The sequence below is a fragment of the Heliangelus exortis genome, chromosome 5, assembly GCF_036169615.1.
Source record: "Heliangelus exortis chromosome 5, bHelExo1.hap1, whole genome shotgun sequence".
NCBI lineage: Eukaryota > Metazoa > Chordata > Aves > Apodiformes > Trochilidae > Heliangelus > Heliangelus exortis.
Genome location: NC_092426.1, coordinates 36,073,053 through 36,093,317, shown reverse-complemented (window position 1 = coordinate 36,093,317; position 20,265 = coordinate 36,073,053). Strand labels below are relative to the sequence as shown.

At 40.6% G+C, this 20,265-nt stretch overlaps 1 protein-coding gene and 2 long non-coding RNA genes across 5 annotated transcripts; 2 read left to right on the top strand and 1 right to left on the bottom strand.

Annotated features, from left to right (window-relative positions):
- Nucleotides 1-965: 965 nt before the first annotated feature.
- LOC139796489 (uncharacterized) lies at nt 966-3,183 on the top strand. Its single transcript, XR_011726037.1, has 2 exons — nt 966-1,284; nt 1,371-3,183. It is a non-coding gene; the product is annotated as an uncharacterized lncRNA (long non-coding RNA).
- Nucleotides 3,184-4,068: 885 nt separating this feature from the next.
- Nucleotides 4,069-19,114, bottom strand: PTGR2 (prostaglandin reductase 2). 3 transcript variants are annotated; one of them, XM_071744587.1, is made up of 10 exons: nt 18,998-19,114; nt 13,832-13,894; nt 12,266-12,384; nt 10,782-10,973; nt 9,648-9,818; nt 8,411-8,620; nt 7,513-7,634; nt 6,239-6,326; nt 5,499-5,538; nt 4,069-4,315 (listed from the first exon to the last, which is right to left on the bottom strand). In XM_071744587.1, the coding sequence occupies exons 2-10, from the start codon at nt 13,866-13,868 to the stop codon at nt 4,251-4,253; spliced, it is 1,044 nt and encodes a 347-aa protein (XP_071600688.1). In that variant the 5' UTR covers nt 13,869-13,894; nt 18,998-19,114; the 3' UTR covers nt 4,069-4,250. The 3 variants fall into 3 exon arrangements, with proteins under 3 accessions (XP_071600688.1, XP_071600689.1, XP_071600690.1); XM_071744588.1 differs by lacking the exon at nt 18,998-19,114 and adding an exon at nt 18,393-18,941; XM_071744589.1 differs by lacking the exon at nt 18,998-19,114 and adding an exon at nt 18,812-18,870.
- Nucleotides 19,066-20,198, top strand: LOC139796488 (uncharacterized). Its single transcript, XR_011726036.1, has 2 exons — nt 19,066-19,203; nt 19,558-20,198. It is a non-coding gene; the product is annotated as an uncharacterized lncRNA (long non-coding RNA).
- Nucleotides 20,199-20,265: the final 67 nt, after the last annotated feature.

The following is a 20,265-nucleotide window of genomic DNA, read 5'->3' as shown; positions in this document are numbered from 1 at the left end:
CTTGATATAATTATTTAGAAAGAAAAATTCTGGCCTCATCGCCACTGCAGCATACTAAAAAAAATTAAAATACAAAAAACCTAACCAAAACAAACACCAACAACCCCACAAAAAACCTCAACCTGAAAGTTCAAAGATCCTCTTTCTGATCTGGCTGAAGCAAAGATGGGAGACAGCAGCCTGCAGGGCACCCAAGGCTCATGCAGGCTGCCTGGCCCAAGGACACAGAAGGGGCTGTTCCAGCTTGGAATGCTCATTGCTGCCCATAGAGCTTTCCAATGGTGGTGTTAGTGTGGAAAGAGAGAGGTTGGTACTACTCTGGGAGAGAGGGACAAAGGCAGCACCATCCCAGCAGGAAAGCACCAGCAGACAGTGTCCTGTGCTGCTCCAGTCACACCCAGAACCTGGAGAAAGTCCAACCATGCTGGCTCCTGGCCAAACTTCACCCTACCAAGGGTTGGTCCTTCATCCTTAACCTTCCCTTCCCACGTTTCCCAAGCCTGTGAAGGAAAGGAAAGCAAATAGTGGTGGATGGGGTGAGGAAGGGTCCTTCTAACAGAGAAATGGGGGCTGCAGGGACGTGTCAGAGATCCAGAGAAACCAGTCCAAGAAGAGAGTGGAGCAGAGGAGAGTAGACCCATAGCCCATAAAAACTTTACTATTTTCTCTCACCGTTTGTCCTGTCTTGTATAAAAACAAACTGCACCTCCCTGTTTTTGCATAAACTGCTTTTCTCCTTCATCCTTTCAGTCTTCTTTCAGTCCTGCTGCCGACCTCTTCAGCCATCCTCTTACCAGTACTCCCCAGAGTGCTGTGACAAAACCAAATTTTGCTATTTAAGATACTTTTCTGGTTGCAAAATTCCTTGCTCCTGCAGCTAAGAAGTCTGGACTAATTTCTGCTTCTTTCTGTACTTTTCCCAAAGAGTTCACAGTTGTGCCTCACAAAATATTTTCTCGGGTTGGAGCTTCTTCCAGCTGCTGTTACCCTTTCCTACTGCAGGATATGCCATCTGCCCATGGTCTTCTTTTATCACCTGGCATTCTGCTTATGGACTGATTGCACCAACACACTTCCCACTGTGAAGAGAACCCAGAAAAGAGACAGGCAGTGCAGCAATACAGGAGAGCTACATTACAACAACAGGACTAAGTAATCCTGCAACAGCTTCTTCCACAATCAATGGATTAAAATACAAAATAAGGAGGTGAAGCTATTTGAAAGGCATCTGCCTTTGCTCTCCCCACTTTTGCAACAGCTACTATGAACTACAGTAGTAGTTTAGTACTTGTTTAGTAGTAAACAAGTAGCTAAACTACTTGTTTAGTAAACAAGTACTAAACTACTTGTTTAGTAGTAGTTTATAGTAGCTTGACTGGCAAGCTCTATTCATGACATTGCTGATGTCTTCCATATCCTGACAGAAAACAACCATCCTAGCACTAAAACACCAGGAGATCCATCTATGGAAGAGTGGAGAGGGGAAGAAACATGGTGAACTAAAATAAATGAAGGAAAAGGGGAGGAGGGGGGGGGTGCAGGGTAAGAAAGCATAAGGGAAGAAAATTAAATACAGCACAGCCAAAACCAAGTGTTCAAGGTACACAGGGGGAAGGGATAGCAGTGGTAGTGCATAAAACTACTAAGTACAAACAAGCAGAAGATTGGCTCAAAGATAAAAAGTCTCTCTGCCCAGTGCTGTTTATTACCTTTTGAAACAAGAACTGCTTATTTATAAAGATTGTATTGCTGAACTTCTACTCATTGTTGTCACACAACTCGTACTCCAAACTCACGCTTGCTTAAGGTCTTAGAAACTTTCTCTTTGTAAGGTAAAGCTTCATGGGATAAATGCTGGTGCTTCTGCAGCCAGTGACCATCCATCTGCTAACTCCAAAGCATCTTGGATTTTTGTTGCCAGCTGTCACTCTTTGCTCAATGAGATCTCTCCTCTAGTGCAAAATACATGATTGCTGAAGAGTCACACTATTAAAATAATCAAGAAAGTATGACAAGGTGAAAAAAGATGTATTAATTAATTTATTTTTTTTTTTTTACAACTGTGGGCACATGGTTTAAAGCTTTTTCTCCCTTTGATTTTTATTTATTCTTCAGAGGTAACATGTGCCAGGCTGAAGTAAAGAAACACTTCTGTGAGAATCCTGGGGTACCAGGATGAGGCTTACTTTGACTGTCCCCATTTTTATTTTTTTCTTTTTTCTCTAAATCTATCTGACTAATGCTGATGTAATAATGATCTGTACTGCCCTCTTGACTAATGCTGATAGAGCCCATATTGCCCTGGATAGCTTACCTAACTACAGGAATGCTGCTGCAATCTGCATGATCTCACTCTGGATCACCCCTCACATCATCAGCTCTTAATAGGCTTACAACTTGTGTGGATTAGTAAGCAACTGCTGTAAAATTAATAGTCCTGGGAATTTTATAATGTTATCATATTTTGCTTCAGTTTTGAAAAATAACTTCCTGGAAGACTGTCATTCCCAGAAGCTGCATCAGCTCTCAGTGCCAGAGATGAGCTCACCCTGGAGCAGCTCTTCAGCACTGTTCAGAAGTACAAAATTTGTACTTTGGACAAGTAAATGTAACTCTGGAAGCATAAATGTGTCAGACTGAGGCCTTCACCTGTAACATATGAAAGGAAAGCATTCTAAAACCTTTTCAGCAGTGGTTATTGTTATGCTTTCTTACATAAATACAACACAAAGTCATCACAGTTCATAGATGAAGTCTCTTGAAATATACAGATATTTAATTAGCTTGCTTTGGCTACTACTCTGTGTTCTCTTCCAAGAAGTCTGGAGTTACAACAGAAGGGTCTTCAGCTTTAAGAATAAAAGGCATTTTTTCACAGAACAGCCTGCTGAAATGAAAACAAAACTGATAGACTGAAGGAAACCAAACAGAAATGCATGGTGTTCAACATCCAAGAATTAGGATGCTGAAACTTCAACGTAGGAAGAGGTCAGTATCAAGGGTGGAATAAAACAGGAAAGCACCAGGTGATACCATCCCCCCTGAGTACCACATATATTTACTTTCAATTAGACAAACACACAAATAAGCCCTAAATTCAATGGAGGACCTTCTGTTCCTAATTAAAACTGATACTATTTTAACTGAGCAGCAATGGCAATACTAATGGTCTCACTGTAAAAACACTCTTCATAGAACAACTTGGGTTGGAAGGGACCTGAAGAGCTCATCTACTCCACCTCCCTGCCATGGGCAGGGACACCTCTCACCTAGGGTTGCTCAAAGCCTCACCCAACCTGGCCTTGAACACCTCCAGGGAGGGGGCATCCACAACATCTCTGGGCAACCTGTTCCAGAGTCTCACCACTCTTGTACTAAAGAGTTTCTTCCTAATATCCAGTCTAAACCTATTCTCCTTCAGTTCAAAACCACTTCCCCTTGTCCCATCACTGGACACTCTTATGAAAAGTCCCTCTCCAGCCTCCCTGCAGGTTCCCTTAACACACTGGAAGGCAGCAATAAGGTGCCCCCCAGAGTCTTCTCTTCTTCAGGCTGAACAACCCCAGCTGCAGATTGGTTGCAGATGGGACTGAAACTGAAATGGGTTTCAAGTGCTCTGAAAACAGGGGATACAGTTCTACAATACAGAGAAATGGACAGATGGATCAGTAGAAATTTGTTCCAGATGGCAAAATGGAAATATTTCTGTTATTAAAGACCTTTAATTCCAGAAACTGATTTTTTTCATTGCAATTCTCTGTGAAAATGAGAACAGTTAAATTTCAAAATGATCAGTCAGATTGGCAGGGCAAACTTATACTAGTACATTAAAAATTCCTAGAGAAGTTACTGGGCACTGAGACAAACCAGCCTGGGAATGCTGCACATTTACACTAGGAAATTGTTCTAATGAGCAAAAGCAGGTGGCTCATAAAATATTGCTTATGGGAAATCATTCCTAGGATGTTCTAAAGTCCAAACCAATACCCACAAAATACTTGCAAGTGTGCTAGCTGGCAACTATCAAAATCATGTCAAAGAAATATAACTCATTTCCAGTATAAATGAGTGAATTCCTGTTTCAGATTCTATTCAATTTATTAGCACAGGTCTGCCTTAGCATCTCAGAATCTCTGCTTTCAGTACATACAAAAAACCAAAATGGTTTATTTAAGAAAACAGAAATTAGTGTAAGTAAAAACTTGCAGTTAAGAGATAGAATCCAATTCTTTTTCATGAAGCAGTAATTTTCACTGAGAAACTGAGACGATCTGTTTTCCAATATTGCCTCCACTCATCATGGACTGGAAAGCAGCTTCAAGAGAAATAATGAAATAAATTAGTGTCAAGCAGAATGTGCCAAGATACTTTCAAAAAAGAAGCCAACGTATTAAACAGCTCCCCAGATTCAGATGGAAAAAAGTTCTGTAATAAACTGTGAAGGGCAGTTTCGTGTAATCATTTTAAAAGCTGATTTGTAAGCAACTGTTTAGCCCATATACAAGGTAACAATTACATCTGCTGCTTTAGGGATATGCCATACAAACACCAAATATTGACTGGAGACCACACAAATCCTGTGTGTTCCACAAACTTTTGTGAAAGGAAAAGGTTTATAAATATTCTAGGTAATACAATAAGTATAAGTAGTATAAGTATTTGCACCAGCGGCTGGTGCAAATTAATAAATCTGTGAGTGAATCAAGTATGAAATACGACTGCTAGATTTGATCAAACTCCTTCAAAATAGTTATTTATACCAGCAAGTAGCAATGATTAGAATAAAAATAAATCTATATGGTTTGACTATCAATTCTACTGGTTCCAACCTTGTGGAACTAAAGAGTAGATCTAAATCACACTCTTCCCTTTTATTTGAAAGAGAAGCATTTTTATGGAACCTCTTCTATCACCTTGCTCTCCAGCATTGTCCCACTGGAATCACAAGGTCCCCTTCATCTTTGTATTTTCTGTGTTACAGATTTTTTAGTCTATTTTTCTAGACTATTTTGTTTCTTTAAAAGAAATTATTTCCTACTGTGTTAAGCAATTGCTAATATGCTTTTCCTTTTCTTGTGTGTACTTTTCAGTTTATTTTTTCTGTTAGGAAATGCAGTAACAAACATAGTTTGTTTTTTTTAAAAGGCTAAGTTCCAGGTCTCCAAAATACCATTTTCTTTCAAGTTCTAAGAAATGAGCAGTGCCATAAATCTGTGACTATCATCAGCTGCTAAGGTAGAAGTTTAAGAATTCACTCCCTATCACACCAGTAAAACAAACAAACAATCTTAAAATCTATATTCAACAGGGGGTTTTGACATAAAAAAATCTTCTTGCATAACTTTTTAAAACCTTGTAAGAAGTTTTATTATAAAAATAATATTTTAGATAAAATACAAAAATCTGAATTGGCAAATGAAACAAAGGAGGCACTTAACCTATTCTGTCACTGTATTTAATCAGATTATTATTCATAGAAAATCAAGTGCAAATCTTACCACCAATGTTTGCTAAGCCTTCTACCACGGTCTCTCTGACCTGTCAAGGCAAACAAGTCCTTTTAGCTTTCTTCAAAGTTCAACATTTCTTAGAAACATGCCACAAAACTTCCACAGAAACTACAAAAATCTCAAGGATTGTCTAGCTACAATGGGCAGGGCTCTGCTTGGGCCAGATTCTTTCAAGAGTAGTGAATCCTTTCAGATAAACCTGCAGGCAATTTAATGCTTCAATGAGAATTAGAATATCCCTGCCCCTGCCAAAATGTCAAGTCTCAAGATTTTCCCTAGAAAAATTTAAGGATCACCTGAAGAATCAGAAAGTCATTTAATGACAGACCTCACAGGGATGGGATGGATAAAGCACCTATCACAAAAAAATAAATGGTGATCATAAGCTTGAAAGAAAATATCAGACAAGATCCCCAGAAGCCTTCAGGGCACTAATCAAAAATTTTAAAGTGAGTGTATTTGAAGGTTTGATTCCTTAAAGCCAAAGAAACACTTGCAGTCTGGCAGGATGTAATCACAGAATATTACAGTCACATCCTCAGCAGATATCTCCTAAAACAGTGCTCCCTAATAAGCCTTCAAGTATGCTCAAGTGTTAGTAAGAAAATCTGTTCAAATCTGAGGCATGGTAAGAGAGCCAAGGACAAAGCAATTGGGCTTCTTGTAATCAGAGCATGATCTAAGGAGACAGCATCACAGGCCACAGATTACAGACTTAAAGTTCCTACCTTCAGTTTACCCTCTTGGATCCACTGACAGAGCTGTAATATACAAGCTTCTTGTTTGTCCATATAGTTCAACACTAAGAATCTCTCCCTGTGAAAAAAAAAAAAAAGAGTGAGCCTTGATTTAAGAAAGCTTGGTAAGCATATTTTGAAATCTTTACAAATCTTTTCAGGAAAGAGCATTATTGAAACTGAAGGATTGTGAGTATTTACTGCAATGAGACACAGCTCAGGGCTTTGCCAGCTGAGACAGCAACATCAGTCTCAGACAAGTAATTCTGTTCAAGAGAGAATAGCAAAAAATCAAGTAGTAGCTCCAGAAGTAGATGTCCATAAAATGTGACTATTCCTTTCTTTTTTGTTTTTGTTTTTTGTTGGTTTGGTTTGTTTTTTTGTGCTAGGGAGAATAATTAGTGGGCCTACAACTAGATGGCAAGTGGAAATTAACTTTCAGGTTCCCCAAAATTTTGCATACCCTCCTGTCACAGCCACCTATAGCAATCCAGAAAATGAAACAGTCATCAAATCCAACAAAAACTCATAGCAATGTACTAAATTCCCCTTTGCCTTTCTACACCTTCCTTTTTTATCCATTTTTTAAAAGTGCAGACTACAGGAGCTGCAAAAGGAATTTTAATTAGAAGATGTAAATCCCTTTGCACAAAAATCAAGTCCCCCCAGCATCTTGCAATGCAATGAATGTAAAATCTCTTAAGACTTTACTTCACATCTCTGCTTTAGCTACACCTGAATCGTGAGATTCAGAAATTCTCAGTTGTAAGAAAAATCTGTGTTTTACATGTATATAAGGCACATCTACAGTCTCATTATCTAATAAAACCCCAAGCACTAAAAATGCAATTTCAGTACAATCACTGCATTAGCTGCATCCTTACTTTGAAAAATCTTTAATTTTCTCACTGCCTGAACAGTTGGGGAGAAGGCACTCAGCCAAACATCTGAGAACAGAACCCTGGCCATACCTTCCCTCATGGTGAAGAATCTGCCAGACTCCAGGACTAAATCAATCAAGCACAAAACATTTAAAAAAACCCCAACTTTTCCCATTTTTTTTGTGCTGTAAGAGAAAAGGTTTAGAGAGAAATGTAAGAGAAAAGGTTTACTTACATTGAAATTATAATTTCCTTTTTTCTACATTCTGTTCCATGTACACATGGAACACTGGGGAGCTACATACTCTCTCCCAAACATCAGTCACAATATTACACAGACAATCTACTTGGAACTTGGTCACAACTTCTGGAGGAGGAATGTACCTTGTGATGTTCCTTTCTTTCTGTATTTTTTCTATGTCAGGAGGCAAGGGAGGAGGATAAGGCACATCTTTGTTATACTGAGAAATCTGTCCACACAGGATGATATGGCTGTTCTGATTCATCTGTTTTGGATAACACAAAGTGAGAAAAATTACATTCCCTGGTGCCAGACCCTAAATTTTCCAGATATTATAACGCAAATTTTTGACATGGGTATCCTTATTTAGAGCCACATTTCCTAGAAAAAGAATGGAATACTTGCAGGCAGGTCCATTCAACCCATGACAACATTCAGAGAGAGAAATGCAGGGCAACAGTGGAAAAATAAATGGTATACAACCTATACATAATTTCAAAAGGCATCAAATACAAGGAACAGAAGAAACTGTTACCTTACCACGTGCCCTTTTTGTCAGGAAGAAAGGGGCAATATGACAAAGAAGTTGGATACAGCTGTGGTTTTAGAGGTCCCAAAGATAGCATTGCCACCTCTGCCTTGAGACAGAGTGGTTTCACATTAACAGTGAAGAGGGCTGGTCACAAGTCTTCGTGGTGGCCAACAAGAGTTGGTTTTGGTGAAGCCAGAAAACCAAAGCTGACAAAACACAAGATTCCTCTACTGATAGACAAGGGTTTCAGACTATTACCAAGTCTCCTGGCCAAAGAAGCAAGAGACTAGAAGCACAGATTTTCTTTCTATGACTACACTGCCAGGCTAGCCCAAGAGACAGACACTGATTCCAAATACCTGATTTCTCCTGGGACCAGGATCACCACCTGGATTAGATCAGTGAAGAGGAAATGACTGTATTGTGGGCTGGTCTCCAGTATTAATTAATTGAAAGCTAGGCATGCAGTCAACAATGAGTAGAATCAACCCCACAGCTGGTATAATCACCTGGCTTATAACTGTATCACTGATGTCTCCACCAACGTTGTCAAAGTAAACATCCACACCACCTGGGCAGAGTTCACGGAGCTGTTCTGCCACATTCCCCTTCTTGTAATTGATAGCAGCATCAAACCCCATTTCTTGGACCAAAATGGAGCATTTTTCATCTGTGCCAGCGATCCCCACCACTTTAGAGCAGCCCTCCAGATGGCCAATCTGTAGGGGCACAGTTAGGAAAAAAACCCCAAAGCTAACTAAATAAACAAAACAAAAACAAAAAACAAAGAATAGAGAAGTTAGATTATTCATCTGGATAAAGGTAGCAGTGGGAGGAAGGGGGCCTGAAGGCAGCAAAGTTCATTCCACACTCCCATCTCATGTGAAACAATTTCCTCTTGTCATTCCCCACTCACACCAAGAGAATGGGCAGGCAGAAGCAAAATTTGCCACCTTCCCAAACTCTAAAACAGCAGTAGGTTTAGTCCATGGAGCCACCAGTGACTCTCAGTACTGGAGAGCCAAATACAGTGTAAAATCACCATCTGCCAAGTACCATAACACAGTTGATAAAAGGCCAAAAAGACTGGACATTAATTGATTTAAATATATTCTTCATAGACTTGCTTATGCATTGTTTCTTCACAGCTCCTCTTTTTAAATAAGAATCACAGAATTTCTCTGGTTGGAAGAGACCTTCAAAATCATCCAGTTCAACATGCTTAAGTAAGGCTTAAACTTGCTTAATATCCATTGTGCTTGTGTGTATATATATGTGTGCCTATATTTCTAGACATACACACACACAAATGCACTGTGACATGTTCTTCAAAGCTGAGAAGGACAGGAGGGCTGTAAATCTCAGAACTCTAAAGAACACAAGATGAAAAAGGGTTTACTATGGTTTTTTTCTGACTGTTTTCTAAAGGAGAAAAAAATTAAAGTCTCCAGTCAACCCAAAGACTGTGTTCAAATGGCAGCCTACTATATAAATATATAGTAAATACATGTATTTATACCATCCACTTCATTTGTGCTAGAGACAAGGAATCACCTTGGGCTGTTCTTCCCTCTCCCGGTGTCTCGTGAAACTGAAGTTTTACACTTCAAAACTTTCTGAGGGCCAAATTTGTGAAACTGGCCCTTTCCCTGGAGTTATAGCTTCTCATGTTTTCCAGTTATTTTATCCGTGCATGTAGTAACCAGGATTTTTATGAAGATACACTTGGTAACAGAGTTTGCCTACCTGGCCAGCCAAGGAGCCACAGGCACCGGCTGCGCCGCTCACCACCATGGTCTGATTGGCACCCACAGCCACGTGTCCTTTCTCCTTTATACCCAGCAGGGCTGTCAGTCCTGTCATGCCAGCTGCCCCCAGGAAGTAGGAGAGGTGTCCATTCACAAGCTCTGGAATGAGCTACAAAACAGAAACGTGTGGTGATGTTAATTTCTTTTTAAAGTGAGGTTTTGCTGTTTGCTCTTCGGTCGTCTTGAGGGTAGAAGCCTAATTAAGGGTATTTACCAGAAAAGGGACAATTGGTAGGGACAAGCTATCTAGAAACTCTCTCTACCCTAACAACAAGTTTATACAAACACAGATATTTCCACAGTTTTAGAAAAAGTTTTTAAACAAAGTCACTCACCAAAATTGAAATTATGGAGGTGTCAAAAAACAGTTGGGAGATAAGAAGCTTCCAGCAATTGTGGACTATCCCTATGTTAGCATAAAGGATAAAACAGCACTGCTTTATCAAATACTGTGATTGTACATCAGTGGCAAAGGGTCCTAAAAGAAGCAGTTTATTGGAAAGTAAACATTCTACACACTACAATAATTTTCTGGGTTACATAAGGATAGTCTGTGTTACACATGATTCTATGATCCTACACACACAATATCCCTAACACACTGTCACCTCTCCACTTCACACTTAATATTAAATACCCTGTCTTCTATAGACATAAAATCTCAAGCAAAAGCTTTCATTAATATATGTGAGTGAAATACACTTAATTAAATATATCTAAAGCCTTTTGTGTCTTATGACTACACTGTCATGGATCAGGAGCCTCCACCAGAATTAGAATAATTAACATAATGAATTAACAAAAGCAGTTTCAGGAATACTTATTAACAAAAACAATTGAAATAATACTGCCATGTCTGGTAACCAAGAAAAAAATGGACATTTTCTTTGTTAAGAGATAAATTAATAGAGGTGTTTCCACCTGTGAGTTCATCTGCCTTTTGAGAACTGGTTGCTTCAATAACACAGGCTTGTTTTTGACTAAGAAACAGCATAATTAGCCAATACTTTTAAAAAATAAAAATGTTTTGTTAAATAAAATAGCGACAACCAGGGCTTTGCATGCACATTACCTTTTGTAGCAAGCTTCCATCTAGAATTGCCACAGTCTGCCAGGGCCAGCTGAAGGAGGTTACAAAGTCTCCTTTGGCAAGGTTATCGTGCTTACTCTCCTCCACAACCCCAATGCCCCCACCATCAGCAACTTCAGACAGCTGCCAGGGCAGGAGGTAATCCGAGCCGGTCTCCTCATTCATTCGGCAGCGCTGAAAGACAGGGATTTAATCAGAGGCTCTGGTGGAACACGAGTTCCAGCGAAGCTGAGGATGGGAGAGGTTTAAAAATTCCAGCACAAAGGGCTACTCAAAAATTTCTCAGTAAGACTCAAATATTCGTCGGCTTTTCTTGGATCCCTCTTTCCACTTGTCTGCTCGGTACAAAAGGACCATTCTCACCTCCTGCAGGACCATTACCAAAGCAAACATGTTCTATAGATGCTGTGCAACTGAAGACAACTCAGCTTGGGTCCAACAGAAATCCTGAACTGGACAAATCTTAGAAAGGTAGGATTGAAAAAAAAAGCCCACAGGTCATTTAGTCCATGCCTATGCACTGAAGAACAGTCAAATATATGTAACCACCCCTGACAGAGAGATCCTTAATGAAACATCTTGAAATCTGAGTTTGTTTCAACATATCTACACCTATAACTTGTGTTAGTACTTCAGGATTCTTAAACTTTTCCTTAATTCCCAAGCTAAACCTACTTTCCTGACATTAAGGCTGGCTTTTTTCTCCCATCTCCAACTCTGCAGGGAAGCAATTATCAGAATTCTCTTTATAGCAAACTTTTACATACAAGGGGACTGGGTCTGTCTGGTTTTCCTCCAAGCTTCACTTCCATTTCAACCTTCAACACTCCCTACCACATGATTCCTACACTCCCTACTACATGATTCCTGCAAGTGCTGGTTATGGTTTCATTTACTACTCCTCTCTCTGTTGCCATTGTTTACAAAGTACTGACATATTTTTGTCCTCCCATCACCCACTTAAAAGAGAAAAATCTGACTTTCACTTGTAAACAACAAAACTGGAAATAGCTAAATAACATTTCACCTGAATAATTTGTGTTTTATGTGTCTAGAATTTTTTGCCTGATCATGTCCCTTGCTTGCTTCATCATGGGATATTCTTCCTCTTTTACCCATGCTTCCCTCAATTGAAAAATACTTCCTTCCATAGAAAAAAAAAAGCTTACAATTGTACATAAAAAAGCAAAGTTCAGAAAAAGCTGAAACAAACAAATCCATAACTATATCAGGGCTCACAGTCTCTTCATGGCCCTACATTCATATTCCTACATATATATCCCAGGCACATTAATGCTAAATTCCTTTCCAGTGTAAGTCCATTAGAAAGAAAATAATTACTAAGTTATACTAGAGATTAATTTTTCCTCTAATTCATAACTTTGGTATTAAACAGCATTACAGCTACGTGATTGAGGATATTTTAAAAAGCCACATTCTGGCTTAGCTCTATGTCCATCACCTACCATGTAAGGGTCCACAGAGAGATACAAGGTTCTAACACGAACTTGTCCTGCTTGGATTGTATCTGCTATTGTACTTTGTTCCACTCGGAAGTTCTCAGCCACTGGCACTCCATTCTTACCTGCCATTATTTTAAAATGAAACAAATAAATGGATCAATACAGAGTTTCAATATGGGAAGGCCTTATTTTTCTTAAGGTAGTATTTCTAAGTAAGTTAGGTTGTATCTTTAGTGAGGCACAAAGCTGCTGACAAACTTTCATGTTTTGTGTCACCAACCAGGATTTAAATGGTTGTACTGCCACCACCCAGACTGCTGACTTGTTGATCTGGCAGCTTACCTGGGCCACTGTCAGTACTTGCACTGACCTCACAGTTTCCATGATGTTTGCTACACACCATTTTAGGACAAATTAAAAACAAAGGGCAGATTTGTTTACATTCTCAAATATTGGTTTTATATATTCTATGTACTGAAAAGACCCTTTCAAAAGAAAGGAGGGATTGGGACTTCTCTTACATAACAAAACTGATGTGCACTATTTTGCCAGTACCAAATGACCATATATTTTAAGCAGCTAAGTTTTAAACTAAGAAGCCAGGCTGAGGAAATTGAGGTTGTTCAGCCTGGAGGAGGCTCTGAGGTGACCTCATAGCAACCTCCCAATACCTGAAGGGGGACTACAAGAAAGCTGGGGTAGGGCTTTTTGCATGGATGTGTAGTGAGAGGACAAGAGGAAATGGTTTCAAACTTAATGAGGGGAGACTGAGGCTAGATATCAGAAAACATTCTTTCCTGTGAGGGTGCTGAGATGGTGGAAGAGGTTGTTGTGGCTGCCCCATCCCTGGATGCATTCAAGGCCAGGTTGGATGGGGCTTGGAGCAACCTGGTCTAAAGGAAGGTGTCCCTGCCCATGGCAGGGGGGTTGGAACTAGAGGATCTTGAAGGTACAACCCAAACCATTCTATGATTCTATGATTTTAGGACTATTTGGAATTGAGAAGTATACAATACTCCCCCCAGAATTTAACACACACATATGGGTCTTCTACAGCAGGCAATTTATAAACTCAGTATTCAAAATACAGTGCTGACATCTGTAAGAAGGCAACTGTGTAAGTAAGGAAGTAAACAAACCTTCAAGAGTGTAAATTAAAAAGCAAACACTTTAAAACATGGAAAAAAAGATGCAATATTTACTAAAAGAACACAAAAAATGAACAGTAACAAGATACCTTGGTATAGTCATCTCTTAAAATACAAAAAGGACAAATGTCAGAACTAAAAGGCAATGCTTACTAACCTTTCTTCCCTTTGAGTCCCTGCACTTAGGGTTTTCTCATATATTGTGCATCACACTTTTTTTCTCACAGAAGAGTTTAGAAACCTGTATATACAGACTAAATAAATACACTTCACAATAAACTTTATTTAATGCTGAATGCAATATCAAGCTATATGAATGTCAGTATCTCAAGTTAGCATCTGTTTCTACCCACAGCATTTTGGCACATTAGACAGCTATAAAAAAAACCACATTTTTGCTTTATTGGAAAGAAATACATACCAGGGCGGGAATGCAGCACCACTCTCTCTATGATCATCCCTGCAGCAATTTCACACTGGATTTCTACAAAGGAAAACACATGTCCTCAAATGTAAAATAAATAAGTTTGTGAATAAAGAATTCCCTGCTTATCCTTTTAAAGCTGTGATTTTTATATAGTATCACAGTAATGCCTTCTAAGACTGGAAATTATAAAGTAGAAGGGCTCCTTTTAAACTCATCACCACCCCCTACCAGCTTGCAGCAGATGTGCTGGGTTTGGTTTGCTTTCCTGTGCTGGCTGAGAACACTCTATTCCCACCTAAAAGACATAGAGGCAGCTCTGCATGTCTAAGTCAGGTGCCATTCCACAAAAAGCACACACATCAGCAACAGCATTATGCAGGAATATGATAAAAAGTGATTGTTGTACAAGATGTTTCACATGAAATAAGAAGTCTCACTATTAGCAGTGGGTTTTCTCCTAAGAAATGCTCTTGCCTAGAGATGAGAAAGAATCAGATCACCATTTAACCTGTTTTATTGAAAAGTATCTCCCTGAACTTCAACACGTTAAAACAGGACTGCAAATCTGTGTTCTTGCAACCCTGAGATGCCCAAGTGATTAACAGGAAATCAATCTGATTTAACAGGAGAAAAATCATGCTCCTACATGCTTTTGGAGCTAATATAAAACTATCCTCAGCTGAGTGCCATAAATAACCAACCTCCACAAGAGGCAAGGACATTAAGGAATGAAACGTGATAGCAAATGTCTTTGTCATAATGTTTATTTTGCTGACAAGGACAGTAAATTGAAGTGAAGTTAAACAGATAAGCCTAGGAAGAGTACATCATCACTACTTATCTAACACACTTACTCTGTGAACACTGCAAAATACAGAACCTTCTGTTGGTACTGTTGGTGTTCAGATTACAGCACTCACAGACGTCAGGAGCTACAGCCTGGAGTGCTGCAAAACATAATTAAAAAGTTATCAGGAGAGAATGGGCACATCCCTGGCCTTTCCCTGGCCTCTAAAACCCACAACTGACTCAAACCAAAAGTGTATTTTCATAAAGCAGATATACTTTATGATTTTCACCTAATAAGTACACTTTTCAAACGTGCACACAATCAAATGTTAAAACTCTTATTTTCATAAAGCAGATAAGAGTTTTAACATTTGATTGTGTGCACATTTGAAAAGTGTACTTATTAGGTGAAAATCATTCAAGAGTTAGTTTCTTTTCACATTTTCAACACCCAAGGGTGCTACAAGAAAAACGAGAAGAAATGGATCTTTAATGTGTCTACAGGATCACATCAGGCATCAGTAAAAAATAAGTGACCTGCTGAGTTCTTTGTTGCAACAAAAGGAAAAAAAAAAAAACCCACCACACTTTGATGAAGTTACTACTTGCTGCTTGAAAATGAAAAATGAGCACTGAAAATACAGGAGTTAACAGAGAGTAATAAAAAAAATTGACACTCAAAGCTGATACCATCTTTGGAATAAATACACTCATGTAAAACCCCAAAAGGAATGATGGCCTTAGATAAATTTTGGCAAATCTTAGGTTCATCATCATGTCCAGTTACAGACTTCCTGCATGCCCATGGGCATGCCACTTTGGGCTTCTTTGAGAAAGTATTTTTCAGAACAAAATTCCAAATTCCTCCTGGTAACGTTTGCCTAAGAAAATTATATTCAAGTGGTACAGTTATCCACAGAGCAGTTGTCTTAACACCTGAGAATTTGTGCTAATTTAGTGAGTATTAATGTATCAGATCTGCCCAGTGGAATTTCAAAGGGCAGCCACATTCTACCAACTTGCACACATAGAGAAGTTGGCTGAAGTTTATAACCACTAATGGAAATGCTCTGTGCAGAAATTATGAGTCAAGAACACAATGAATATAAACCAATGGTGATCTGACAGCTCACCTAAAATCTGGGAAAATCATTCATATATTATTCATATTCAGATCAAATCTATACAAGGTGTTAAAGGTTTCATCCACTGTTTTCAGCCAGAGTAGGCAGAATTGCTGCACAGATCAGGCCTTACAGAAAACCCCTCTGTCACAACTGATAACACAGTTTCTGTTGTCCTGAAACTAAGTACCTGTACTGTGCAAACACAAAAAATCAACCTGAAAAAGAAAAGAGACATGGGAAGCATTTTTATTTTGCCTAACACTGAGATATTTTTTCTGTAATAGTAGAGAGAAAAAAAGGGTTCTTTAAAGAAAAAAGCCAAATATATCAACCTAGTAAAAAAAGAAAAAGCAATACAGAGCAGAATAGAAAGGTGAAAATGGAAAATGTATACAGAGCTTTAGATTACTACTTTGAATGCCTGCCATTCTGAGAGAACAAAAATGCTATTGATTTCCTAGGTCATTTTCACAGCTTTTGGTTGAGAAGCCTGTGTACTAATTTAATTGGAAAATCTTCCAGATACTGTGAGTGGGAAGACAGAAAGTGAGGCTGGAAGCTGAACTGTCACTCATTGTGTGACAACTGTCACAGTAAAGAGCAACCCTGGAGATGGACATTTACTTCTAAATATGACTGCACTTTACAGTGGAAGTCAGAAACATAAGGAAATGCTCACTTAACGTAGTAAGAAACAATCAGACTTTCCTCACATTATAAACAGCACGGAACTGATGAAAAAGAGTAAGTGGGGGGCAGCATCCTTTTGCACCATAAACTAAGGTAAGATTTTAGAGAAAGAAAATGGGTTTTTTAGAAGTGAGACAAAGGAGATTTGTATCATATCCATATTCTTTTTCAATAAACACATGATGCCATGAAGGATGCTTTTGACTTTTTGTTTTTTTTAAGACCTGCAGGAAGCAACGTGCTATGGTTACTGTATTTAACTGTATTCACTATATTTAATTTTACCAAACAAAACCAAAAAACCAAATTAGTTTTACTCTTTAAATCAAATGGAATAAAAAAACAACTACAAGGTTTAGCATGATTCTGTGCCAAGATCACCTGAACTCCCTTATCAGGGAGGCACCTTAATCAGAACTGCAGAACCTTCATGGGAGTCTCAAGTATGTTTTAGCTCAGATTTATTCTTATCTGTTTTTTCCCTTGCCTTCCTTACCTCATTTTTGCTGAGAGACACATGATAGCTTCTTCTAAAAATATTAAATAAATTCCTTTCCACTGAAATGCTCATTTTTTTGTCCTAGGCTTGGTTCCTAGAACTTGTTGTTTCCGAGACTGCCCATCAGAGACTTTTCAGTCCCATACACTTTTGCCAGAATGATTCACCTGCTTCCAAGCTGTTAAGAGCCCATGCCAGGTAAAATCTAATAAAAAACAAGAAGGTATCTGGTGCTGTATCTGGCCCAGGCAGCATGGAGGAAGAAGACAGTCAAGCTAAATGGAGGACAAGTAAGAGTGAAGTCTTCTGAAACTCTGGTTTCAAAACATTTGGAACAATCCTCAGAGGAAACTCAAAGAAAGAAATTTCAAGGATGAATGACTCTGAATGAAGAACATGCAGGAAGGAAAGCTGGGAAGGACTTGTGCTAGGAATCAGTGTGAAGAAGGGCAACATGGCAAGAATAGCAATTTAAAGGCCAGTGAAGCAGGGAAGAGAGGAACAGAACAGAGAGAGATAACTGGAGAAACTGGGAACAATGAATGAGACAGAACCAAGGATAACTGGAAAGGTTAGGATAATGGAAAAGAAAATATAATGGATTAAGCACCATGGCCTCCAACACACCCCTAAGAAGCTCTACATTTGAAGCGTTCAAAAAGTAGAAGCCAGACTCAATGTAGTGAATGGAGAAAAACGCATGCCATAAATAGATAAGTACTTTCATGAATAAAACTCTAAAACTCATAAATGTAGATTTCTTAATGTTTCATGTCTGAATTCTCTAGTGTGAAGTTCATCCCATATGCTCTTCTCTACATGGAATCTCTGATGCACTATAATGGTCAAGGGCAGGCTGCAGTCTTTTCCTCAAGAAAGAAACATGTGAAAAATAATGACAATAGTAGTAGGATATTGATCCAGGCTTTATTATTTTGCTTTTTTTTTTTTTTTTTTTTTTTTTTTTATTCCAAGAAGCCTAATATCTTTTAGCTTTTTATCAAATTTGGGCAAGAAATAAAGCAAAAGTTCCAGTAATCATACACTCACATATATACACACACACAAGTGAATTATGCAGATCTAAGTGTCAGAGAAGATGAAAGCTCCAAGGTACCACCTATTCCACCTATTGGGCTTTTTTGCTTTTTTTTTTTTTTAATAAATAGTTGTGTTGTATCAGAGTAGCTGAAAATTATTTTAAAATACCAACACGGAAGGCCTGTTTTTTCTTAGCAGATTTTCAGGACCAGGAGAATGGAGATTGCTGCCAGAGAGCAAGGAGCAATCACTTCAGCAGAAGCAGCACCTGATGTTTTTTTAAGAAGCCACTGATACGGGCTCACCCATCAGAGCAATCTGAGAGACTGTATTGCTTATCCCTGGGTGTGACCCCAGCCCAAGTCAGAAATCACTGGTGAAAGAGACACCAGAAGAGACACTTCATTACCGCTTTCAGAAGCCGCAAACAGAGTAATTCAGGAGAGAGAAACCCGGAGGTCAGAAGCCACGATGGGTTTCACTGATAGGTGCGGCACCTGATGTCTGAGCTAAGGAGGAATCCCAGAGGAAAAGATCCCTCCCTTCAACCCCGCTTCACCCGGGGGGGCTCCGCAAAGCTGAACTCAGTCCTGGAGCCCGGGCACTCCCCAAACCCCTCAGAGCGGAGCTCCTGCCCCGACGAAGCGCTCAGCCCCGAGGTGACGGTGACTGCGGGGAATGCGGGCAGGAGTCGGGTCAGGTCCGGTCGGGTCCTGTCCTGTCCTGTCCTGCCCTGCCACGCCAGGAGGGGCTCGGCGGCCGCTGCCACCTTCTCTTCCCTCCCTCCCTCCCCAAGCAGAACATGGCCGCAGCCCTCCCCAGTTTTACCGCTGTTTCCGAGCCACACTCTCCTCACGGGGGCGGGGGGCACACACCGGAGCGTCCCACAAGACCCCCGGGGCCTCTCTGCCCCGCTCTGCCCGGCGGGGCCGCGCTACCCCCCACCCCTTCATCGCTCCCGGTGAGGGTTGGCAGCCGAGGCCACCACGCACCCCTGACCCTGACGCCGCTCACCTTGACCCGCAGCCTTCCCGCACCCTCCCTGCGGGGCGGCCCCGCCTCTGCTCCGCGGTGCGCATGCGCGCAGAGGCCTTGCACAAGGGCAGCCTAAGCACAGCTGCCAGGGCCTGGGCCCGCCCTAGAGCCAGCCCGGCTCAGCCCGGCCCGGACAGGTTGCTGGGGTGGTGTAGTGGGTGGCGATCGCCTCCCGCTGGCTGCAGGTTTCCAGTTTTGCCCCCTCATTGCGCCGGGGGTTGGCCCGCAGAGACGTGGGCCCCGGGGTGCTCTGGGTGCGGGTGCTGGTGGGTGGTACTGGTGCTGGTGGGTGCTGATGGGTGCGGGTGGGTGGTGCTGGGTGCTGGTGGTCCATCTTGTGAGGCAGCTTGCAGCGCCTGAGCGGCTTTTCTTGCAGCTGGAGGGTAAAACCGAGAGAGATCTCGGTGCTTGTCCTAGCGGGTGAGGCGGTGCAGGTGGATGTGGCACAAGTGCTGTGCTGCAGCCTCACAAATTTCAGTCAAGTGGCCGCTGTGTTCGAGGCGATGCCACGTGTGTACGTTTGCTCTTCTCGAATGCAGCTGAAGAGGCATCTTCGCTGAAAGAACCTGCTGCGAGAGGATGAATAACTGAAGAGTCAGAGTTTTCCTGGGCTGGGGCTCAGGTCCTGGTACTGCCAGACGTGATGACACCGAGCACTCGCCCCACGCTGCGCTGAGTCACCGCGCTGGAAAGGCAAACAGGGCTGTGAATTGGCCACCGAGCCGGTGGAAAATGCTGCAGAGCTTCAAGTGGCCACTTAAGACTGGAAAAACTTCCAGACTAATGATCCTGATGACTTGGTATCTGCCTCTCGCATAAAGGCAGGCAAAGCCTGTTATGGTAGCTCTACCCATAGCACTTTAATGCAGGTCTAAGTGACCAATTTACATTGGTGCCACCATAACACACTAAGCTTTGTGTTTCTAAGTTGAAATGTCATTTGAACTGGCATGGTTTAGGGAAAGAAAAAAAAAATTAAAAAAAAAAGGCTTCTTAATAAGGGAATTTATATTTCAGGGTTTGTTTTTCCTGACTTGTATCAGTTGATCTAGTGACAGGTCAACTTCTTACTGGTGTCATCTGCTGAAAAGAAGTCTTCAGGTTTGGAGGTGTCCCCATAGTTTCCAATGGGCATATCTGGTATGTAGGAGGCCTGCATTAAAATGAATTAATGAATGAATGCTGACTTGCCTCATCATATTTGTGCAAGAGAAGGGCAGCACAACTATTACAAAAATAATTGTTTC